At 49.6% G+C, this 16,894-nt stretch overlaps 1 protein-coding gene across 5 annotated transcripts in view; it reads right to left on the bottom strand.

The window, feature by feature from the left end:
• The window catches only part of ZFHX3 (zinc finger homeobox 3), a 693,289-nt gene that overhangs the window by 104,235 nt on the left and 572,160 nt on the right, over positions 1–16,894 (bottom strand). For all 5 annotated transcript variants that reach the window (XM_072872994.1, XM_072872995.1, XM_072872996.1 and 2 more), the window contains 2 exons: positions 10,008–12,757; positions 5,835–6,331 (listed from right to left, as the gene is read on the bottom strand). In XM_072872994.1, coding sequence (XP_072729095.1) covers positions 5,835–6,331; positions 10,008–12,711 — 3,201 coding nt within the window. In that variant the 5' untranslated portion in view covers positions 12,712–12,757. The remainder of the gene's footprint in view (positions 1–5,834; positions 6,332–10,007; positions 12,758–16,894) is intronic.

Here is a 16,894-nt window from a genome sequence, read left to right as displayed (position 1 = left end):
AATCAAGGATTTACACAGTTCCCATGTTCTACCCTTGCCTTTCTGCTTGCTACTGATCATTGAGCTAATGTTTTCAAGAGATTGGGAACAGTTCCACATCTTGCTTGCAGGAAGAGCAATTTTAACCCTCTTTTGCTCTTTTTTCTGTTTTTTGTTTGTTTGTTTGTTTGGGGGCGAGGTGGGGGTTGGTTGTGTTTTTGTTTTTTTCATGATGGGGGGAGCCGGGAGAGAAGCCCAGACATCCAGGTTAGGGCTATGTGCCCTCCATTCCTCTAACACTCTGTGACACCAAATTTCACCTATCACTTCCTGTGAAAGCACTTAGTGTTGTAAAGTTCTTCTGCGACTGCCATCCAGCTTTACATCTAAGCGGTCTACCTTACAGCAGATTTTTAAGCTTTTTACTCCATTTTTTGATCACTTACAAACACAGAAAAAAACCCATGTCTCTTTCTAACCTTTTTTCTCCATTGTGGAAAGCTAGTTTTTATTTTATTTTTTATTTCTCATCCTTCACCTCGCTATCCATTCACAGACCTCTTCCCCTAGTGACAATAACCACATCTTTGCTTAAGAGCTGTTCATGAAGAATGAACAAAGACTCTGGGAAGCCCCTGCCCGTATGAACCAGAGCAGCCCTGCCTGTAGGCTGGCTGACTTTCAAACCACTAGCGGTGCTGGGCGAACCTTCTCTTCCAAAAGTCCGTTTTTTCCCCTTTCTAATCCATATGCCTACTAAGACTCTTCTTATTGCAGTTTCTATCAGTTTGCCGACTTAATGCTTTGTAGTTTCTGGCATACATTACTGCCAGGAGTCTGCCGTTCCATGTGCAGGTTCCTGCAGAACTCTTTAGTCCTCGTAACCCCAGTGACTTCTTCCTTCACTAGCACCTCTGTCTGAGACCACCTCTTGGATTTATCCTACGTAAAGAGGCATCCTTCAGTTCTTCTCTGAAACAGGGGTGAGAAGAATTCACTCCTCCTTCCCCTCCTCATACTGTGGTCCTTCTTCCCCTTTCCTTTTTCTACCTCCCCTTGAAACACTTTCCTATTTAATCACGTTGGACTTTCTGTGGACTTTGGCAGGGTTTCCCCCCGCTCCATTTTCAACTTTTTCTCATGGGTAGCATACATTTAATACAAGCACCTAATGTGGTTTTAAGTAAATCCGCTGTGACCTGCACACATCACACCCTTTTAATTTCTCTAACAGTAGCTCACCCATTTGCATGTAGTTTTAACTTCAAAGCTAGATACTATTATGGTAAATGCTCTTTTTGTCTGTTTCTATTATGGAAGGATATTGAATTTGAATGCATTATCATTACCATTCAGTAACTACTTCTCATACAATATTCCATGCATCATCTGGGATTAAAACCTTTTTGGGATTTTCCAACAAGTTTCTTCAAGTTGACACTTAGAGCCTCTAGAAGTTTAGTCACTGCATCACACGCTGCCGTAACGCTTTACCCCATTTGCAGAGTGGTAGCTAAAAAAAAAAAAAAAAAAAGAAGTGTCTCCTGTTGCACTTTCTACATTGCAGGCTGCTGAATTTCCCCTAGCACACCACAGCCACCACCCTGGTCTGGTAGCTGGTGATCCAGCCTCGTATACTCCTCTTAATTGTGGGATGCCAATCACTGCTGGGGATTCTATGGTATTTCACTGGAGTCGAGTAAGTTACTGCACACTGCACCCCTGCGTGTTCTGCACTCTCGCGCTGCAGTGTCCTTGGGGTCATCTTCCTTTCCACCAGCTTTCTCAATTGCCTATTTGACCAGTATCTTAATTTCAGACCAACAGCCCCAGCATAGCTCTTCAATTAACACCACATAGAACATATGCTTTTGGTTTCGGTCTGTCTCATGTATTGTACTTAACTGGAACTGTAAAGCTTGGCTCCCAAACCCCAGCGCAGCTCAGCATCTTGCTGCAGTTACTCCGGCTCAGCCTCTCCGCTCTCGGAAGAGACGCGTGCGCGCACTCCTGCTGCGCCTGCGGGAGAGGCAGGACGAGACACAGGCTGCTCCGCAGCGGAACTGGGAACTCCCACCACCTCTGCTGGGTTTGTAGCTGCACCTCCTGTTTTCACAGGTCGTCTTTGTTTCTTTCCAAGTCAGCACAGATCCACAAAGTTTCATCACCGCTAGTATCTTGAGTACTGACATTAAGGGACCTGCACACTGCATCTCCTAGTTGACAAAGAACCCCTATTCAGGCCATCATGTAACCCCAACCCTCTCCTTCAGGCTCCCTATTCCCTAAAAAAAGTTAACTCAGCACTTGGAAAGACTGAAAAGGAAGACACTGAATGAACTCATTGAATGCACTCATTTGGCAGTCTGGCCAGCAATGTGTTTCTTCAGTAGTTCTTTGTTTAAACGTCTTCGGAGTTGCAGGTTTTGAACTAGAGATTTTCAGGAAGTTGTAGGAAACATCCAAACTTGGCTCTTGCTCGAGCAGATTAATTCCTGCTGGAAATTCCACCTGTGCAATAGACACTGGGAACTCGTGCCCGACCTCTTCCAGATGTGGGGAACGCTGCTCTGCTTCAAGCCTGGTCTAGTCCTCTGCAGTCACGAGGAGACAAGACTTAGCTTCTGTTACAGTAAGCCTGCACTTGTCAAGAGCTTGCACAGTCTCTGCCTCTGCTTACAACCACCGGTGTAACTCAACCTCGGTCTCATTATATTCATCATGCTGCCCTAGCTAAGAGATGAAGGGTCTTCAAACCCGTCATCTACCTCAAACCAGTACATCCACCTCAAAAATTTAAGCACACACATTTACAACAGTACTCCTGCTTTCCAGGTAGTTTCTCAGAATGTAAAACCCACCGACCCCACACCAAAGAGATAAGTCGTCATGGTGAGAGGCACAAGTACCGCATTCCCCCAGCAAGCGCAAGATCAACGACAGGATTTCCAGTTTAGTCTCAGGATTTTAGGGGGACAGTAAGGATTCAGGGAGAAGATAAGAATGAAGGAAAGACTACCAGACCCTTCCAGTTTCTTGCTGTAAGCGAGGACCCCACTGTGGCATCCCTGCCCCCTCATCACTGATATGGGAAGAGGTCTGATGCAAGCTATTGCAACGTGCAGGACAAAGACGGCAGCAGAAGACCAGACCTTCTCCTCTGGCACTGGAAGCATTGCAGGAGAAGACTAAAAGGGTCACCAGACTACGGGCGAACAGTGTCTCCAGATCACATTTTTTCGCAGCAAGTAGCACTAACAGAAGTGGCTCTTGGGCAATGCAAACAGCCAATAACATGTGATTTAGGAGAAAATGGCAAAAAAGCAGAATAAGGAGGATTGTGTGTGATAAGCCTAGTATGTGCTCTCACCCAGCAGCATCTGGAGAGGATTTTCTCCAGCAGGCAGGGAAGAACTCGATTACATCCAGTTAACTGTGCTCTAAACTGATTATGCATGTGCCAGGCTAATGGATTACATTAGCAAGAGGAAAAATAACATCCAATCAATCTCAATTTACTGCAGACCACACCAAGGCCTGAGAGAAGAGAAACCATTCTGTGAACTACCCCCACTCCCGCTGCATCTTTTCAGCTATCAAAAGAGACATGGCATTACAACCACGCTGAAGACTGGAAGAATTGCACTGAAGCTTGCCTGATCCACAGACGGGTTTTTCCATGAAATCAAACACTGACTCCAGCTATGCTGGAGCGAGATGCTGTGAATCCAGCCGTCTGCTGTCCCCTGCTACAGGCTTTATACAGGCATACTAGAAAGCCAATATATGGACCATACAACAGACTTCGTTACTCTGAAATGTGTTATTCTCTGTCTGGTGTTTCACTGCTTTTGCATCAGAAGCAACACAGGGCTGTAACAGCTCTGAGAACTGCCCAGGCCTCTTACGAACCTGAAAACTGTCAATTCCTCTTCACCTGTCTCAGGAAAGCATTTCAGGAATCTTTGTTACAAGCACCTACGGCTCTCCCCTGGTCTGACTTTGCTGGGATCTTTTTTCTGTCTTCCTTCCTCCCTGCCACCACCCCGAGTGAGAGACTTCTGGTGTCCCGATTGCTTCTTCCCCAGTAGAAACCACTGTAGATGAAGGGTCTAGATAAAGAATTTTTAAACTTTTGCAGTGTATATTTAAGAGAACAATATTATGTGTTAAAACGCATAATAGAGCTTTCAAACAACTCTTTTGTACCCCAAATTGAATTCCACAGACAGAAGAGATTCAATTCCTCAACTGGCTTTTAAAAGTCTTACTGGGACTCTCCTGCCCCCAGTTTCCAAGCTGATTTTACTCTCTCAGGTCTCCTGCACGTCTGAGAGCAGAGGCGTCTGTGTAGACCTGACCATTTTTAGAGCCAGACTCTCCTGTGTTATGCTGGATCCCAGCTGATGATGGTAACAGCAATTGTCACAGCAGTCCTGGCCTCAAAAGCAAGCTCAGCAGAAACGTACTCCTCCTCTGAGCAGTTCCCCGTTAACTCCAGGCGGGTCCAACAACCATAGCTCAAGGCAAACCTTCTATGATGCTCCTGGTTGTCTCCTTCCTCTCTGAATTTGCTGGAACTGCTCATTCCTAGGGAAAATCCAGGAGTTTTGAAATCTACTGTGTCTGCACCATGACATGGGTGGGCTACTGTACAGTTCAATGTCAAGTTTTGAATTCCCATTACATAAAGAAAAATATTCAAAGAAATAATTAAGCAGCACAAAATACAGTCTGTGTGTGTATATACCTATATATAAAAAAATCTCACCGCATTTGGGGGAAAGCGGGAAGAAAAGGATGAGGACAGAAAGAATATAAAAAAACCTGAGAGAAATGAGAAGACAATGAGTGGGATAGCATGTGTGAATGGAAGGTATGCGGCTGCTTAGATTTATGGCAATTCGTACCTGATTGTTCATACTAAAGCCATTATAGGATGATTAGAGAAAAAGGTGAAGCTTTAAGTCCAGTGAAAATCAATAGAAACGTCTGGAGCAATTCTGCTGCACGAGTGAAAGGACTATTTACTGTATCCGGAGCTCCTCTTGGGTTACAGCCCACAGGGTTCAGGCCAGCGAGGGGAGGGGGTTGCGAACGAGAGAAATAAGTCAGGAAAGAGAAGACGGTTATAAAGAAGACACAAAATGGGGGTGGGGGGGGAGAGTAAAGAAACCAAGATGGCAGTCAGAGGCCAAATACTGCCGTGGATGAAACCCTGCAATGCCTCCAAATACAGTCTGTCCACGTGCACGGTCACGCACATGCACGCGTATGCAGGCTTCTCTTCCAGCCTTCTCCCTTTTCCAGCCTCAAGCAACACTTTGCTTACAGATGCCAACATTAACGTACACAGAGCATAAAAGCACAGAGGCAGCGGCCCTCTTCCTCCATCCCTCCCCACTCCATCCACCCAGCTTCTCAATGCCAGGACGAACACACTTCTCCGACAACAGCAAAAGCCTTCAGGTGCTCATGAAGAATCTCGTACGGGTTAACAAACTGCCGTATGGAAAAGAGCCAACAAAAGCGTGGCAAATACCATCTCGCGCAATGTTTTCAACAGTGACTGTTGAATTTTTCTGCAAAAGTATAATTTAACACATATGCAGGGCTGTAAGACATGCAAGCCCCCATTAAAGCACCTTGCCACGAACACCCTAAAGCTTTAACAACCACCGTTGCTGTCAGAACGCAGGTTGAAGAGCTGTACCACATGCAAGTGAGACTGGGTCCCGCTGGAGAGATCTGAGCAGCTCGTCTCCAAAGGATCACAATCCACTGCGGTTCAAAACAGATTTTCCTTTGTTCCAGCACTTGGGCAATGAAGGAAGATGAAGCAAAGCAACCCTTACCTTATAGAGCTTCAGGCTGGCCTCATGCCTCGAGTTCACTGTGTGAAGACGCAGCTTCTCTAGACTGTTGGTGTAGTAGTCGCAAGCATTGCATTTCAGATGTACCGGATTCCCAATGGCCACACACTTCAGCCTCCACTCATTGGCCTTGCCACCCTCCTTGATATGTGCTACCAGCTGGTATTTCTGCACATGCTTGTCCGTCTTACAGTGGAGCTGGAAGTTTGCCTTGAGCTGTGTGTTGTAGCGGCACAGCTTGCACTGGTACGAGTCCCCCATCACTGCCTTCCACTCGTCTTCAGGGAGGCTACGCTCCACGTTCATGTGGAGGCCCAGCATGTCCAAATTATCTGTAGTGAACTTGTTGCACACAGCACACTGGAAGAGCTTCAGCGATGGGTCATTTGTTTGCGTGAAACTCTCACCCAAGTTCATTAGCTCCTCAGACACCAGCTGTCCACCACCTAACCGCATGTCCAGGGGGATCTCTCCACCCACTGCACGAAGGAAAAAGGGGAGAAAGAGGTCAGAAAAGCTGAATTCTTTACTTGCCAGAAGAGAAGCACAGAGCGGAACATACGCTGCTCTTAGTGCAACCCTTGCACCCAGCAAATGCACAGCGAAAGCCAAGCACAGCTGTCCCTTCGCTTATTCCTCTGCGCTGCTGGTCAGTACCATAGCTGAAGAAAAAAGCAATCGCAGCCGGTGTGTAAGGCTGGGAAAGGACTGCAACAGCCCTTGCTACCCACCCTCTGAAGACAAAGTATCCAACCCTCTGCCCATGAAAGGTGGCAAGAAAAACCCTACAAAGTTTCAGAGGATGAAGACTTCCTTAGTACCACACTGAAAGTCTCCATGGCCATTTCAAGAGCAGCGTAACACTTTATCCTCTTTTTTCTTGCCTACCCGGAGAAGCAAGAAATGTTACCTCATGCAGTACCTGAGCACAGTCCCTGCCAAACACAAAAAGGCCAACAGTCACAAGCCCAAGTGATGGGAGCATTGCCGTTAGGTCACCACACTGCCGTCAGAAGCGGGCAACGGTGCAGGATGCGGCAAGTACAAAAAACAGTCTGAAAAGTGCCACTGCTGCACTATTAGATCTCATCTCTTGTCCAAGAGTTCAAAATGGTGGACAGTCTTCTAAAAAGCAGTGTTGATAGACGCTTTGTACGCCCAAGGAAAAGACAACCACTATTAATAACGAGAGTGCAAGAGCATGTCAAGGAAAGCCAGCAGGACGCTTACGGTCTGTGTGTCACATCTACTCTTCAAACCAAGAGCTGAACTCTATTCACTTACAGTAAATGAATGCAGCAAACTCTTATTTACATCAGAGCACTTTGAAGATGTGGACAGAGAGACTTTCTTTTTCTAACATTAACTTTTTATGCCAAAGCACAGAGACCAACCACCAGCCTCTTCTTAGGACCTTTGCTCCACCTTGCTCTCCTTTTCCATTTTTAAGACATTTATGCTCCTCCTGCAGCTTTTTGGTATTTTACCCTGATCTTACGTCATAGCTCAGCTTAACAATCTTATTAAGGGAACTTCAGGTCAACAGTTACTCAGTCAATCAAAAAGAGAGATTTTATTTCCTTGATTTTTAGTTTCCTATGTTTCAACCTGTTTTCTGAGAAGCAGCCAATACTGGGGAGACGCTCAAAGTTCAGGCAGAACCATACTAACCTTTCTGAAAGCATACAACCACAGTTGGTGCAGACCACAGCTTTGGGCCGTGCACGTGCTATCATCTTTCCTGCAGAAATGCAACACCACAATGTTCACTACAGCCCTAAGCAGGACGAACTACAGCTTACAAGACCATCTGAATGCTGACTTTGTCAGAGGAACAGCACCTCGTTTTCATCAAGCATATCTCGCGCTCACACAGAGAAGAGCTGGTTGGAGATGGAAAGTCCCATCTGCCTGCACTGCCAGGAACCTGTCTTTCCATCAAAGCAACCATCTTTTTTCTTCATCCGCTCTATCCCTCCCTGCCACGGCAGAATTACACCCTCTGTACAGCTCCTCCCGCGTACCTGCTTGCTAAATATCTGAAGAGCAGGGAACCCACCGCTTGCCTTCTGTGGTCCGTATCTCCTAATCGTAGTGATTTTTCTAAGCACCCCTGTTAGGGTATATCCTGAAAACCTCTCTTTAAAGCAGCCTCTCCTGAACACACCATGCAGTAAAAACCCAAAAGCAGGCTCTTCTGAATTATTAATATTTTACTTAAATCCAGTTTTGGACTGAAGTGTAAAAATGGGAAAACTCTGCTTCACTTCTAGCAAAGTTGATAGCATGTGTGTGAGTGTAACGAGCTGAGCTCATGTCAAGTGCTTATTGACTTGGGAAGGGCCTGCCTCCGTAATCCTCAGCTCAAGATTTGCAACCATCAAGTGTACAATTCACAAATCACTCTCCAGGCGAGCTCAGATACGTTCAAGGCCTTGCCATGCACTTCAGGATGCTTCAGTCAAAATACTCCCACCTCCTCTCACGCCAGCCGCCCCGTGCTTCAGTAAGGAGGGGCTATGAGCTCCAAAAGGGCACCTCCCAAGAAACCCACCACAGGCGACACTAACTTTGTACACTACAAGCTATATTAAAATGGCTGTCAATTACATCTGTTGGCAACTTGGAGCTATTGAAATACATTAAAAAAAGACTGTGTCCTTGACCTCCCAAAGATGCAAGCTGGGACACCACAGGTGGGGGGGGGGAAGAAAAAAAAAAGAAAAAAGGGAAGATAATTACTTTAATTTATAGTCACTTGAGTTCCTTCATTTTCTTTTTCATTTTTTTAGTATCTTGTGTTGTTGTTCTCTCATATGACTTTCATGTCCTTCTGGACTAATAATAACTGTACTATGAATAGCTGAAGGAAAGGAGAACATGCATGAGACCAATGAACCAGTAACGGAGCACATCAGTAATAACAGCATCGATGGATGGACACGGTTAGGGAGGGCAGAGTGCAGCACAGAAAAACTAGTTCAGAGGAAAGCAGGTAAAGTGGCAGATTTCTTTTCATATGCTTTCTCAAGGCACTGTGAAAAATTCTCAGCAACAGCAAAACAACGTGGAGACAGCAGCAATTTCAGCCAGTGTCTGCCACGCCTGAAGCGTGGTGCGGGGCTCTGTTCTGCCACGCCTGAAGCGTGGTGCGGGGCTCTGTTCTGCGCCAGCTCTCGCTCGACAGCGCTGCGAAGTGCACACGCACCGGGAAGCACGTGCACACGCACCGGGAAGCACGTGCACGCTGCTGGCCGCTGTTGCTGGCCCTGGGCGACATAAGCACCACAGGCGAGGAACCTAACAGGACCTGACCCTCTATCCCCACTCTAAGTCTAAGCCTTGGACTAAATTGCGTGGGGATAGCGTGTGCCCCCCACTGTGCCACCACGAACTCGATGAATGCTTGTTGTCAGGAAAAATGCATTTAGTAGTTAATTTTTAAGTGTTTTTGTCATCTGATGAGAGAAATAATCTCCTCTCTCTATAGCCATTCCCCTCCAGTTTAATAATTCTCATCTGGACAAGCCTCAAATCTTGTCTCTCACACTGGCATCAGAGGAATGGTCTCAGCTCAGTTTCTACAGCAGAGGAACACCACCCCTTCCACTGAGTTCATCACAACTCTCAAAACTTGCTTACCTTTTCTTCTCAGGGCAACGCAGCACATAGCCAACTCAGTATCTGCCTTCGAGAGCGCCAGCAGCTGATGAGACCCTCTCACAAAGCCACCCGCCAAACTACTCACACCCCTTACCAAACCAAGGAAAAATCACTAGGAAACACTGTAGTAAGGCTGCTTCCCACAATGAGGAGGAACATTTAATGCATGTCAGCAACAATCCGCATCTACTGTTTTATTAGCTCCCTACTAAAACTCTTAGAAAATGTACCAGAAAAGTAATGTATTTTCCCAGGATGAGAAAAATTAGCCTGGGGGAATGCAGAAGAGAGGTCTCCACCGTGTAGTCTCCATCCTCGACCACCACACAAAGGCAACTCGCCACACTGCGGCTGCGCTACACAGCGTGGGTCGCAGAGACAGAAGGAAGGGATTTGGCACGCAGCGCCCAGTCCATGCACGAGGGTTTTGCGGTAACGCAAACACAATCCCTCCCTTACACACGGACACGGTGGAAAACCCTTCAGCCTCACCTAGAGATGGAGCCATCGTTGCCATGGGATTGGTGGGATCGAGCTGGAATCCACCCATCATGAACTGTGCATCTGAGGAAGTGCTGTCCATCTTCAAGTTGGGAAGGTTCATGTTCTGCGCCAGGTAGTACTGGTAGAGCTCGGCCTCGGCGGGGGACGGCAGGCTGCCGAGGCCCAGGTGCCGGTTGTGTTGGATTTGGGACATATTTTGCTGAAGCAGCATCATATTGTGCATGTGCTTCTCACTGGTCATGTGAATACGAAGGTTTCTAGCTACGTTGGTCTCATAGTCGCACACCTCGCACCGCCACGTAGGTTTGGTTTTTGGTTTGGTGGGGGAGGGGGCCCCACAGGTGCTACCAATGTTCGCTGCCGCGGCCGCCGCGGCTGCCGCAGCCGCTGCCGCTGCCCCAGCGGTGTGGCTGAAGACTTGCTCTCCCCCTCCATTCTGCAGGTTTTGCATGTTGTTGAGATGCTTGTCGGACTGCATATGAATACTGAGGTTGCCTTTGGTAGTAGTGGAGTAGTTACAGACCTCGCAGCGGAAGGGCTTGTAACCACAGGTGTAGCTCTCACCCCGTGCCAGCCGCGGGTGTGGCTGTCCACTTTTGCAGTAGACGCAGGAGCCCCCCGGCTCGGGATGTTTCTCCTTCATGTGCGCCTCAAGCGTCTGCTGGTACTTGTAGTGCCAATTGCACTTGGGACACTTGAGTGTCTTACATGAGTTGCGAGAATGCATCATAGTCATGTGGCCACCCAGCGACCGCGAGGAGCCCAGGACCGTGTCGCACTTTGGGCACTCCACGCCGCTCCCCGAGGGGCACTCCCCGCCCCCAAGTTCACAGAGGGGGCCAGCATGCTGGTGATGGGAGATGTAGCTCCCGTCCTCGCCCTCCGCGCTCTCATTTGGTTCTGGTGCTGTGGCATTGTCTTTATTGGCACTTTCATCGATAAAGTCCAGCCTCCTGCTGCCCTCTGCCACGCTGGCTCCGCCGCCCTCATTGTTAAAGCTTAAGTGATTCCTCCTGTTTGCACCATCAAAGACAAAGGAAGAAGCAGAATTAGAACTAGTAGAAGCTGTGCCCCGCGACAGGGTCTGGAGCACGTTAGGCATTAAGGGAGAGTTAGAAATGCTTTGGTTTGAGAGAGCAAGGTCCTTTTTGCTGCTGCCGCCGCCTGCCACAGCCCCAGTGTCCTCCTGGGGCCGGTCCTCCAGTTCGTCCTCCAACTCGCTCGGAAACAGTCCTTTGCAACCCTCATCATCCTCGTCTTCTTCCTCTTCCTCCTCCTCCTCTTCCTCCTCCTCCTCCTCCACGTCCTCCTCCTCCTCCTCCTCCACCTCCTCGACTGGCTCTGCCTTTTCCGAGAGGCTGTCCTGGTCGCCCCCCTCTTGCTTCTCCCCCTCTGCCACCCCAGGGTCCTTCCCCTCTGAGGATTTGGTAGGACTGGAAGCCAGCGGGCCCAGGGGGACTGAGGTAATGGGAGTCTTCAGAGCCGAGCTGGTCAGCCCGCCCAGGTTGAGGAGCGCGCCGGGGGCCAGGACGCCCGCCGGCGGCGGCTCTGCTCCACCGGCTGCCCCGGCCTGGAGGGCCTGCTCGCCTTCCATGCGAATGCCACTGAATTTACCATAAAAACTGTGTCCAGGGCCTATGAGGTTAGCTGCGGAAACGAGAGGGTGCTGATAGGTTTTGTTTTTTGGTTCCAGAAAGCTGACAAGGGGTTCCTTGTCTTTGCCTATCCCTTGGATGATAGCGGAGATGTTCTTATTGCTAAGAATTTTCCGCTCCTCCTCACTCAGAGTCATTCGGTGGTCGTGCACCGCGTGGGTCACGAACGAGCGGACATACCCAAAGGAGAGCTTGCACAAGAAACACATCAGGATGGGCTTCCTCTTCCCGTAGAGCACAAAGCCATCGAATTTGGACAGGTCCACATTGTTGGGAACATCTTTGGATACGCAGGAGCTTTTGGCAGAACCGTCGCTGTTCAGGTAATCCTTGTTGCTTTTGTGTCGCACATCGAAGACGCGGAAGCTGTGCAGGACGGGGCTGATGCCCGCCAGGGCTGAGGTATTCGGGAAGGCCTGGTCTGAGCCCTCAAACCACTTCCCGAAGGATGAGGCTATGTGGAAGGTGTTGATGATCTGTGGGTAGACGGGAGCGGCGGCGGAGGGCTCTCCCTGCTTGGGCAGAGAGTTCGGGAGCAGCGAGGGGAGAGCCCCGCTGCCGCTGCCGCAGGCGCCCCCGCTCTGCACCAGCTGGCTGAGGCTCTCCACGATGTAGGCCGAGCCGTCCGGCTGGTAGACGATCTCACCGGCCAGGTTCTCCACGTCGCTCTCCTCCTCCCCGTCCTCGCTGCTCTCGCTCCCGCTCTCCCCCCTCAGCGGCGGGGGCGGGCGGGCGCCGGCGCAGCGGTGCTCCATGTAGCTCTGCAGGCCGGCGAAGGAGGCGGCGCACTGGCCGCAGCTCACCTCCTTGCCGGCGGGCTCGGTGCCGGGGCCGGCCGCGGCGCTGCTCTCGGGGACGCGCTCAGGGAAAGGGACCCTCAGGCTGTCCAGGGGGCCGCGGCTCTCCGCCGCGGGCTGCTCCATGCTGCCGGCCGTGTCGGGGAGGTGGGCGCTGTTGAGATCAGTCCATTGCTGGTGCTGAGGGATGCCGCACCCATTGTCCTTCCCGGGGATGACGGGCGAGTCACAGCCTTCCATGGCAGGGCCGGCACGGAGCGCTCATTGCACCCGGTACGGCTCGGACCTGCAGGCGGGGAGAGAAGGAGAAAGGCAGGTGAGTCAGGGAGGAGAGACAGTTCCCGTAAAGACCCCCCACCATGAGGGCCGCTGACCCCCCTCTTCGGGACCAAATGAGAGGCTGCGAGAGCTGGCGCCCCAAGATGGGCTCCGGGAACAGGCGGCCTGGCCTCGGGTAATGCACTGCCGGAAACGAGCAATGGAAATACGCTGGAAGCAGGAAGGCAAGAGGCATATTGAAGGGGACTGGAAGGTGGGGAAAACCTCCCCCAACACCTTCCCTGAAAGGGGGCAGGAAGATCGTAGGACCTGCACTGCCGCCCCAAGGCCTTAGATCTTCAGAAAACAAACAAAAACAACAACAAAAAAAGTAACAGAAAAGCTTTTGACAGAAACAGAGTTAAGACACTACAACAGAACAGCGCTGGAGCTTTAAAACTTCGTGAAAATTGTACTCTGTGGCTCCCTAAGCCAGATGCTGTTATTTTCGGGCAATTCCCTTCTGTTAGGGGTTCAGGGAGCACAGAACCAGAACTACCACATCTGCGCCGCTGTGGTAGACCGTGAGACCCAGAGCAACTCACAGAGATTTCAGAGTAACAGTGTTTGGTATGCACAGGAGATTTAATTGCTGTGTTCTGGACAGAGTTTAAACAGAGACACGTCAGGAGAGAAACGAAACAGGAAATTCCAGATCTGACAAGGGTCCATCCTGGGGATCGGAAAGCGGTCAGCCCACCACGCTCCAGGAAGCTCCCAGAGATCCTGCAAGGCACAGCCTCTGCGCACAGACGGCTTCCTATCAGCCCCAGAGACAAACGGCCGATGCAGGTCCTGGAGGAGAAGGACGCCCTTCCCGCTATTCCTATTCCACCAAATACAACGAGACCTGGAGAACTCCCGCTGACTGCCAGGCAGCCGGCAAGCACGGGCTGCTGGGCATGGCCGACATCCACGGCTCCCCGCCACCTCTACCTCGTTTGCTGCATCCCACCAGCGTCTCTTACGCTGCGATCCTAACGGGCCCGTTTGGCAGGACACGCCTTTCTAGAGGCTACAGACCTATGAGACTAGGTAGTGCTGCCGTTAGGAGCTGGAGCATTGTAATGCAGACCACAATCAGCAGGAGATTGCCAGTTCAGCTGCAAACCTACCAAGAATCCTGTCTGCAAAGAAGCATTTCTATAGTCTGCTTCCTATAGAGAGCTCCTGCGCAAGCCACGTGGGAGGAAACACCAGCAGAAATTAAAGCACTATGACCTCATCTGTAAAAGTGATTTTTAACCTGTGGTCCACAGATTTCCTTAGGTATACAGATACAAAACTTCCACAGAAAACCACTGAGGAAAAACTGCACAAGCAGAGGCCAACTTCTCCATGTTTTCACCATCTGAACCGAGAGACAATGAAAGACTCACGCTCTAGATCCACTGTCATCAGTGGCACACAGGACTTCTTCCCCCAGTATTTTACCTTCTACCAACTAAACACAAGCGCCACTTTGCTTGTCAGACTATTCCAAAACTGAATACAGGCCTGGGGAGAGTTTTTGCTGGCAGTCAGTGTAAGGGTTTGGGGGGCAGGGCAGGTTTTAATTTAACAATATGCTGTTACTCTTAAACTGACCCAGTGGGATTTACAAATTATTTTAAGTCTTTCTTTAAACCTCTCTCATTTACCACAGCTTTCTCAAAGCTGCTCTTACCTGAGCACCCTCCAAGCAGTCGCTGCTTCAGCTCAGGAGACACTCCAAGCAGCGCACAGTGCTGGAGCTCTGGCCAGGCCAGACCACCGGCCAGGACCCCCACCACCCGCCTGCACGCAGCAGCCTTGGGTACGTCCCAGCTGACACCCCGGCGGTTTAAGGTCTCTCCCTTCAAAGGCTCCGGTCACACGAGCAGCCTGCTGCCGCCCTCGGTCTCTTTCAACAGAGACTATTCGTGTTTTGACAGCCTACGCTGCTATCTAAACGTTAAATATTATAATTGTAGTTTCAAAGCGTTTCCCGTACTCTCTAGCTCAATTTGAGTCCACGAGACATGGAAGACCCTTGCGAGCTCCTGCAGAGCAGCGCGCCTGCACCACGGACAAGAGCCCTTTCCCCCGCGCATCCACCTGCCCGGCACACGCCGCGTGCAGCTGCGCCAGCGCCTGGGGACTCGCCGTTGCGCAGACATGCAACTGGTACTTGAACAACTGGAGAAAGAGAAGAAAAAGTATGAAGAGAACTGAATATTTGCCAGAGGAGACCCGATCTGTTGCGAAGCAGGTGACACGCCACAGCAGCGCTGAATGAAGTACCTGAATTTGTTCAAGCAGAAGAAAATGGAGCAGCATTCAACATTACCTCTTTTTTTCCTGGTTTCATTACCTACTAGTTTATTTTCCCTTACCGCATGTAGCCATCCATACTCTTTCTGATTTGCCTTACGTGTTCATATTTTCCCTTTATACTGTTTCCCACGTAATTATGTCTATGTAATGACAGATGCACGTACTTATATGCATGTCAGATGCATACACGTTTTACGCCTTCGCTTTTCCAAGCGCCTCTTCATCCACAACAATGGGAATGTATAATTTCTGTGATATTATATACTAACATTAATAACAGTATGTTGGAATAGACACGATCCCTCTAGGTGAGAAGAGGATCTCTCTCCCCTGCAGTTCCTTGTGGAGGTTACTCCTGCGCACTCTTTGGGAATACAATCCCTAAATGCTTTTGCCTAGTACTTATTTTACAGCTTCTGATGCCCTTTCCCCTGCCCTGGCGAGCCTCCCGCTGCAAAGGAAAGAAAAAGCTCTCCCTGCTAGCACCAGAAAGCACTCCGCAGTTAGAGGGAGCAGGGGGACACGTCTTCTGTCTGTCCTCACCCCTGCATCAGCAGTAACGCTCCCCTACACCCAAACGTTGCTCCTGGGATGTGGGAAGCAGAAGCGGAACAGGACAAAAGCAAGTCAAGTCTCTCACGCTGCTGAGCACCAGACTGGGATCCTAGGCATACCTGTTTGAAGGTATCTGGGCAGGTTTTTGCCCTATTTTACTTCTGGTGAAGCTTGAGAAGAAGTATTTACAACTACCCGTGAATGTAGAAAGTAACGTTTCTCAAAGCAAGCGTGGCGAGGATGCCTACAGAAGGACATGGAGGCGCAATGGTGTAACGATCCAAAGCGTTCACACACAATATTACCTTACAGCATTTCTGACCCCCACCTTCCTTCGACCCTATGCCATACGCAGCTGTCTGTGGTTGCACTTGGAATAAATAGTGATTTGATCTGCAATAAAAATAACCTGGTGTGCTGAGTGGAATAAGAAAGAGCAGCACCATAATGCTGTTGCCAAAAGGCTCAGTCTTCTTAATCAGCCAGTTTTGCTTACCTTAGCTAAAGAAACACTTCAGCACTGCATTGTAACAGCTCTCACTTGCACCAGCTCTCTCCCACTGAACATTTGTCCTTAGCTACGTGTTCCCTTTAAATTGATCCCAGATCCTTCTCTGTTGAGGCTGCATATTCACCTTCCCACAACATGACATGCTCTCTCCCTCTCAATGCTACCTTTCGCATTGACAGCTGCGATCCAAATTAAATGAAAACAAATTCATATTGGGTGAAAAAAATGAGTAAAATAAGAAACTCCATAAGCCTCGTACTTCTGCCAAGAAGAGTTTTGGGAATATCTGTGCAGGCTTCAAAACGCAACGTGGAACAACAGCACCCCACAAACGCTTTGAGACAAAAAGCATTCCGTTTGGCAGCACAGCCAGCTCCCCGGGAAACGTGCCTCGATGAGGTGCAGCAGGAATCTGAGCATCTCCATCATCAAGAACTCTTGATTGGCAGGAAGATGCCTGACTGACGGTTGGGCCAAAAGGGTTAGCAGGGCTGATGGGGCGGGAGGGTTAACAGCCTGATTGTAAAATCAATGTAATAAATGCTTGGTAAGTTACAGGAACATGCGGGAAGAGGAGGCCGCGATTGATAAAGGACTGCGGCTTTGATGCTGCACTGGGGACTTGTTTATTGACAAGAAAGCCAATCTCTTCTCCTGGCCAGGCCAGGCCAGGCAAACCTGCAAGCGCTTACCAATTAATTGGTGGGCTTTTCTGCCTTGGGTTGCTTTAACATCTCTCCCCCC

Source organism: Ciconia boyciana, chromosome 9 (genome assembly GCF_034638445.1).
Source record: "Ciconia boyciana chromosome 9, ASM3463844v1, whole genome shotgun sequence".
In the NCBI taxonomy this organism is placed as follows: Eukaryota; Metazoa; Chordata; class Aves; order Ciconiiformes; family Ciconiidae; genus Ciconia; species Ciconia boyciana.
Note: the sequence above shows the minus strand (reverse complement) of the source record. Positions and strands in the feature narration are given on the sequence as shown.